Here is an 8,171-nt window from a genome sequence, read left to right as displayed (position 1 = left end):
GCTGAGGTTTGCTGGTAGGGCTCTCACAGCGTCAGATTGTTACTACATGATAATCATGGCCTAAAGAATTCACAATAACAACCTTTTCTCTACCTATATAGAAAATTTCAGAGGAAAAAAATGCTATCAGTCAAATTTGTCCCTAACTTTGTTGTGTTTTGCTTCTTTGGCAAATGAATTACACTCAGAGTAAGAGTGTAGGGAGGTGAAGAGAGAGTCTGTAAACATAAAACGTGCAAAAATAACTTGTTTGTCCAGTTTTGCCAACCTTGGAAACTCCTCATTTGCTTCCCACCACTGAACAGCTATGAGAACTTGTGGCTGTGCTGATGCTTATACTAATGCTAATACTAGGCTCAGAGTTTATACAGCGAACTGGATAAGCAGTGACAAGGTCACACCTGTTACCATGGTAACTGTAAATTGACAAAGACAAAGACACCTGTAACCATGGTAACTGTTGTTGATAAGGCAGATAAAAATTAAAAATGCTGGAGGAACACGAGGCTAAACTGTCTTTTGTGTTTGTTGACTAAAATTAAAATATTTCAAACATTATGAACACTGATCATTGAATGAATCAGTAAACAGCTTCAGAATAAGTTGTTTATTGATAAATTTGGCAGATTTTATTCCAGTACGATAAAAAATAAAAAAAATAAAAAAAATACAGCAGCAAATTCATTTAGTCATTCATTAACTAACAGTCAAACACCCAACAATCACTTAATTAGCAGCTTGTTAATAGCTAATTATCAAGTAATATGAGTTAATAATCAATTGCTGTTAGTAAACTGAGCTATTTGTAAGTAGTTAGCTCAGGTAACCATCAGTTTATTAATCATTCAAACATTAGTTGTTGCTTGTAAACAGCTCTTTCACATGATGTGATTTGTCACAGTTTGTTATGAAGCTTAACTTTTCAAACTGCTAATTATTTAAATTTTAAGTTTTAATAATTATTTACATATTAATATAATCTGAGTGCTGAAACAAATTATCACTTTGTTTTTATTACAGTCATTAAAAATAAAAGTTTATTTTTTTCTTCATTTTTTACAATGTGAATAACCTCAGACTGGACCCACGGTTGTCTGAATCTGTCACAGTTTGGAGCTGAAACAAACCAGTTTTTAACTCTGGTCACTTATCAGTGAAATCTTTGCAGATGTCATCATAACCATGGAAACCACACTTCCTGCCGGCAACTCTGCAGCCGAAGGTCAGAGCATCCTGCAAACTTCCACCTACAGATGGAAAATATATTTATTTACTTAAGAAAATTACAGACAAACATTTTCGAATTAGATGGAATATAAAAGAATTCAGAGCACAAAACAAATCTGATCTGTGTTCAGTTTTCAGGTTGAGCTACTGGACAGTTATAATGTCTCACCTTTGGACAGTGTGTAGATAACGGCTGCATTGAAAGTGTCTCCGGCTCCGAGAGTATCGACCAAAGTTTCAGGAGGAAACGCGTCTGAATGAACAATGACACCATCAGGACCCAAAGCATCTGCTCCCTTTTCTGCCCAGGCACAGATCAGGACAGCCCTGAGAGACAGACAGGTCAGACAGAGACAGATCAGAGAGAGACAGACTGCTGACCTTTGACCTCCACTCACCCCTGTTTGACCCGGCTGTAGAGTCCTCTCAGAGCAGCTTCAGCTGACTGGAAGCCAAAGTGACGAGCGACGTCTTTACTGACGAACACCTAAAAAACACAAAAGACACGAGAACATCTGATGATTTAAATTCTGTCATCACAGTGAACAAACTGTCACAGACTTTATTATTTTAAAGACATGTTGAAGTTCTTTATTGTGAAGTCAATTTTATTTCTATACTACCATGACTAAATATGATCGTCAACAACCTTATTTTCCATGACTAAGATAACAAGACGGCACCAACATCACTGACTATAACAACATGTAATATTGTTGACCAAACAAGATAAAATGTAGTTGTGTTTACCAAAATCTGTATTTGTGTTGATGAAAGAAGAGAAAATGAAATTTCATATCTTATCATATTAAAAACATTGAAGTTCTTTATTATGTTAAAAACATGTAAAGTGCATCAGAAAGTATTCGTGTTAATGTTGCAGCCTTATGCTAAAGTGAAAACAGAAAGTAAATGAAAGTATTCAGACCCTTCACTCGGTACCTAGTTGAAGCACCTTTGGCAGTGATTACAGCCTTGAATCTTCCTGGAGCTTTGCACACCTGGATTTGTGGATTAAAATCTGTCCTCTTAGAGACTCTTACCACGTCGCCATGAGGAAACAGCTGATATAGCAGCTCTCTGGTCTTCTCTATCTCCACGGACACAGTGATTTTCTGTTGCTGTGGTAATGTGCTGTTATACATGACTACCCGCTGGATCATCTTCACCTGCTCCTCAGCATTTCGGCCCTGCAGGGGTTAAAAAGTACGACAGTTAAACTTCAGAGCTAATAAACTAGGCAGTACTGATGTAAAAATGATGTAGTTCACCTATTGTGGTTAAAGTGGTTTAGACACTGATGTTACTTTAAAACATCGTTTACACTCCTTTGAAATAAAGCATCAGGTTAAATTGAGATCAAGAAAAAAGGGTTAGTCTGACTAGTCTGGTCAGGTTGGTTGGTCAGATTAGTCTGGTCTGTCAACTTTGCCAGGTTTAGTTGAGTTTGATGGGTTTTGTTGAGTGTGTAAGGTTCAGTCGAGTTAGTTTGTCAGGTTCAGTTTAAATTGTCAGGGTTCAGTTTGTCAAGTTTAGTTCTTTTAAATAGGTTTAATTTAGTTTATCGGGTTTAGTTTATTTTGTCAGATTCAGTTTGGTTTGTCAGGTTATTTTTTGGTTTGTAAGGTTCAATTCAGTTTGTCGGGTTTAGTTTTGCAAGGTTCGGTTTTGGGATAGTTTAGTTTGTGTTGTGGTTTCTTGCTCACCTCCCAGTGGATCCATTTGAACTGATGGAGGTCGACTTTAGAAAAATCCTCTGCTGTGACATCAGGAAGGTTCCTGTTGAACAGGAAATGAAATGAGTTCAAAATCTTCGACGCAACAACAATCAGTAAAAAAAATGAAATCTTTTTTTCAGATTTTGAATTAAAGCAGATTAATTCTTCAGTCTGTCGGGACTTTATAGAGGTGAAAACATTTTACAGTTTAGAATGATTGTTGAATGACAGTTTGTATCTCTGTTTAATTTATCAGATGAGAGATCAATCAGACTAATGAACAACTGATATATTGATGAACGATTGATCAGACTGAACTGTGAGGAGCAAATCCTGATCTGAAAGTTGTTTTTATGAATAATATTCTCATGTTTTATACTTTGTATCAGTTCAGACTGAAGACAAAATATAAACAGTCGCCTCTTTCACAGTCACCATGAAACACACTAACATGTATTATTGTTTCCATTAAAACATTCACAGACTTTAATTAAGAAATGTTCACTTCCAAAATGATCAAAAGAAAAATACAATTTCAGTGTCTGCAGGAGACATTTATGGACATTTGTAAATACATCATTTTTTTTGTCTTTAACCCTCATCAATATCTGTCAGGTGGTAATTCAAGTTTAGGAAACACCTGGGCAGGTGTGTTTATTAAATGTGATTTGATTATTTTGGAAGTGAGCTCATCACGGACTGTAGATTTAAAAAAAAAAAAAAGTTTTATGACAGAACAGATTTCATTATATTTCAGTATGAAAGTGGTTGTTTTAAACAGCAGGGAAATTAACTGAATCACTGTTGATGAATTAACCTAAAACCACTGCAGAGACTTTCCTGGATAACCATGGTAACCTGCAGCTGTTTTCCCATGTTTGCAGTCTTTACGCTCAGCTAACTAATTCCAAACCTGTACTGAACACACAGACAAACACATGCACAAAATCTGAACATATCACTCCCGAAGATTATGCCGAACTGTACCTTTAAATGATCAACGATAATGATAATTTAAACCAAAGGATCTCAGGTACAACAGCCGAAGCGTTCAGGAGAGAATCGGTTACAGTTCCCTCATCTCATCTCATAAATCTGAACACAGTTCAAACTGACACTGTGACTGCTTCATCTAAAGACTCCTCAGCAAACAAACACCTTCCCATTTCATGGAATTGTATTTTGTTAGCTTTCATCTCGCTCCTCTCCTCTTCCTAACCTCCGCTCAGCCGGACTGGTGGATCCATTCAGGTTCAGGACCTCGATGCCTTGCTCTGCAGTGGCTCCTGAGACCAGCTGTGATTACACCAGATTCAGGATCAGGATCAGGTGTTCATGCTTCCTCCAGGCGGGTCAAACAGCGTTCACTAAACACCTCAGAGCATTTGTTTTATCTGCCTGCAGATGGGAGGAGCTTACACGAGACGTGTGGAGCTTCAAATTTTGGAGGGTTTTAGTTGAAAATTGGAACGGGGGGCACGGACTATCAGAGTAAATATCTTTTATTTTCCATGGTGACTGAAAGAGGTTCACTTGAACCACTGACTTCTGTGCTTCACTCTAAGCTCCAGGCGAGGTGACCTTCTAGTGTTTGTCGATAGTACATAACTTCACTTAAAAGATTTGCTATTTTAACTGATGAGCAGACCTGAACAAACTTCAAACTGATTAAAAAAACAGCAGCTCAAACATTAAAAAGTTAGTTCAAGGAAAATGTATCAGTATGTAATGTGGTTAGCTTGAGTGCAGTTGCTCTATCCTTTTTATTTAGACAGGTACAAAATGAGGTGCCTGTTACAGTTTTATTGTATCTTTGATCCTGAGAGGGTGTAGTTGGCCCTGGTGGTTTCCCTGCGCTTGATTAAACAGGTATCCTAGAGATATGTCACTACTATACTGCCACTGTGTCTGTTCTGTTTGATTTGAACATTAACTGTATCTATTAAAACAGCTTAGTTTAAATGGTCAATGGAACACAGAATGTGTACATTTTTCAATGAGGTTTTGAATGTAAACATAGTCAAAGAGACACCTGCTGACTGACTGATTTTCTACTGGATTTAAGAGAGTGGTGTCGAGCCCGTCTCCATGGTAACAAGGTCTGATTGAAAAAGAGGTATTTAGTGGACGCTGTTCGCCTCTGGCTGGTCGTCGGATTGTCTTACATGTCGGAGAGAACAACGGTTCGAGATCCACTGGACGGACAAACCACACAACATGCACATGGAGTTTGACCCTCCAACTGCCAGACCACTGCTGACACATCGACCGCACGCTGTGCAAAGTCGGCCATGATGAAACTGAACCAGAGAGACAGGAAACACATCAGCTCTGTCCGTCAAAATAAAACCACAGACACACAAGAGGCTGTGCTCTGATTGGTGGAACAAGACCGGGGCGAAACGGCTCCATGATGGCGATGATGATGATCTTCCTGAAACAGAGGCAGTTAATTACACAAACCTGTTCACTCCTGTTCACACCTGTTCATGTGGAGGATGGTTCGGCTTCCTGTGCTGATGTTGCTGATGACCGTAGAGGCTGGAAGGGCACACTGAGTGTGCTCAGAAACCAGAGACACATCGATGTGGAACTTCTGAAAATCTTCCAAAATAAAACTACAGACAGGAAACTGTTTACATCTCCTCTGTCCTGCAAAATAAAACTACAGACAGGAAACTGTTTACATCTCCTCTGTCCTTCAAAATAAAATTACCGTCTGATGAGGAAAAAGGAGATGAGGAGACAAGGGAAGACAACAGACAAGGAGAGAGGAGATGAGGAGAAAGTAGAGGAGATGACAGCGTTTCGTCTCGTCCCAGCTTTAATGTTGACGTCTCGTCTCTTCAGGACTCAGGGCCTCTGATAAACATGATAAATCAGACTTTAGCTGTTTCCATGGATTTGATCAATAATGATCAGTGTCATGCTTTAAACACAATTTATTTTTTTATGGAAACAGCTAAAGTACATATATACATACAGTGTTTATGTTAAACATGAGTATGAACATCTTTAAACTGAACGGGGAAAATAAACAGTCTGACCTCAATCTAATGTACACGATACTCTCCCTGACAAAGGTATTGATTAACCTATTGATGAATGAGAAAGTGGTCTCTGCTGTTGCTGCTACTATAATCACAAACTTTTGAAGCTGTATACATTTTTTATTTAAAATAAAGATAGTAAAAATCTGCACTCCATTTACAAAGTAAAGTTCAATACACTCTCAAAATAAGAAAAGACAGAGTTTGATGATGTTGTGAATTAATGTGGGATCATGGGAGTTGTTGTCTTCATTGTTGAACAACTCATTGACCAGGAAATTGAAATTGGTAAAAACACTGAATAAAGTAGTTCAACATTAAAAATGAGCCTTTCTCCTCCACTGTCATCCTGGAGGGTCTGGGAGCTGAGCTGCTGCCGCTTACATTTGCTCGGCTTGTTTCTTTGATAATTTAAGATCTAGACGTCTGATGACTAAAATCCGTCATCGAGTTAAAAAGTGATGATGACGTGACTTGAAACAGTCAGAAAGTAGTTGAGCGGAAACGTTTTAAAGTCTGCCCATCTGGCCAGCAGCAGGCACTTATGGAAAACTGATCGATAAACATTCTTTTGTATTGTATTATGTATTAATGAATGTAATGATGAACATATTGATGAATAAATTGTAATCACATTGATGGACATGTCGATGAATGTCTGGATTGGTACTCACTTGGCCACAGGTCCAGAAGCCAGTGAGCCCATGAAGGCACAGGGAGCTCCGAGAAGAGACAGCACTGTGCAGGAGTTTGAAGCGTTTCCTCCTCGCTGCCAACGCTGTGACAAACACCTTCAAGAACAGACACTGATGAAATCACTGCATCATTATAATCTGAGAGAAACAGCTTTGTTGCCCAAAACTAAAGCTGAGAGCAGCAACGAATGAGTTTCAGGCTTGACAAAGCCAAAAGAGTCACTTTAGCTAATTTTATTCTTATTAAAGAAGGAATGAGACCAAGCACACACTTGTTTTTTGTGTATGGTCAGGAGATAGTGCAGTATGTCTGCAGTGAGTTTAATCAGGTTTGCTCTGTGTCACTGGTGTCAGTCTGTGTGTTTGTGAATCTGTGTCGGTATTAGCCTGAGTTAGCATCATTCTGTGCTAGCATAAGTACGTGTTAGCATCAGTATGTGTTAGTATCAGTCTGTTGGCATCAGTCTGTGCTTGTGTCAGTCTGTGTAAGTGTTAGCATCAGTACATGTTAGTATTTATGGTTAGTATCAGTCTGTGTTAGCATCAGTCTGTGTTAGCACCAGTACATGTTAGTATCAGTCTGTGTTAGCTTAAGTACATGTTAGCATCAGTCTGTGTTAGCATCAGCCTGTGGTAGCATAACTCTGTATTAGCATTAGTCTGTGTTAGCATCAGTACATGTTAGTATCAGTCTGTGTTAGCACCAGTACATGTTAGTATCAGTCTGTGTTAGCTTAAGTACATGTTAGTATCAGTCTGTGTTAGCTTAAGTACATGTTAGCATCAGTCTGTGTTAGCATCAGCCTGTGGTAGCATAACTCTGTATTAGCATCAGTCTTTGTGTGCGTTAGCAGCCTGAATGCTAACCTGCTATCTGTGTCTTCTTCGGGGTACTTGTCGACTACATTGATGATGTCCAGACAAACCAGGCCCACACACAGAATCTTCTTCTGCTGCTCCATGTTGGTCCACACACTCAGCTGCAGCCTGGACTTTGACATACAAACGTCATCTCCTGAGTCACCCTACAATAATAAGGTGCACCACTTCCTGTCAGTAGAGAGTATAAAATAAGAGCCTTGCAGCCAGTAGCTCCTCAGTACTTAGGCACTTCTGGTTTTCATCTTTCTTCTTTTCAGTGGTTTGGACTTTGGAGTTATTGGTCTTGAAAAACAGAGTAGGCGATTATAAATATGAATTCTCATTTTGTCAGGTAAACCATTTAAAATGATAATTTCCTGTTTCCACATGATAGGTTGGATGGGGGACAAGAATACTTTTGAAGTGCTCCTTTGCTCAATAATATTAACTCAATTTGAGTTATTTGCACAAGTTATTTGCTTGTGTTTCTTTAACCTCCTGGAACCCTGGCCTTATTTTTGTTAAATGAAAATAAAGAGATCTGGGCCCATAATTACCAAGTGTCAGAGTAGGAAATATGTCTAATCTTCAAAAATGTCTCAGAGTGGTACATTTTTGGT

At 38.7% G+C, this 8,171-nt stretch overlaps 1 protein-coding gene across 2 annotated transcripts; it reads right to left on the bottom strand.

Annotated features, from left to right (window-relative positions):
* Nucleotides 1-592: 592 nt before the first annotated feature.
* khk (ketohexokinase) lies at nucleotides 593-7,915 on the bottom strand. 2 transcript variants are annotated; one of them, XM_071495342.1, is made up of 8 exons: nucleotides 7,558-7,915; nucleotides 6,670-6,786; nucleotides 5,111-5,245; nucleotides 2,934-3,006; nucleotides 2,271-2,417; nucleotides 1,626-1,714; nucleotides 1,397-1,554; nucleotides 593-1,247 (listed from the first exon to the last, which is right to left on the bottom strand). In XM_071495342.1, the coding sequence occupies exons 1-8, from the start codon at nucleotides 7,689-7,691 to the stop codon at nucleotides 1,144-1,146; spliced, it is 957 nt and encodes a 318-aa protein (XP_071351443.1). In that variant the 5' UTR covers nucleotides 7,692-7,915; the 3' UTR covers nucleotides 593-1,143. The 2 variants fall into 2 exon arrangements, with proteins under 2 accessions (XP_071351443.1, XP_071351442.1); XM_071495341.1 differs by lacking the exon at nucleotides 5,111-5,245 and adding an exon at nucleotides 5,429-5,563 and having other exon boundaries at nucleotides 7,558-7,900.
* Nucleotides 7,916-8,171: the final 256 nt, after the last annotated feature.

This window comes from Trachinotus anak, unplaced genomic scaffold, assembly GCF_046630095.1.
Source record: "Trachinotus anak isolate AG129_WGS33_773 ecotype Australia unplaced genomic scaffold, CSIRO_AGI_Tana_v1 ptg000013l, whole genome shotgun sequence".
Classification (NCBI taxonomy): Eukaryota; Metazoa; Chordata; class Actinopteri; order Carangiformes; family Carangidae; genus Trachinotus; species Trachinotus anak.
The sequence above is the reverse complement of the archived record's forward strand: the minus strand, read 5'-3'. Positions and strand labels throughout refer to the sequence as shown.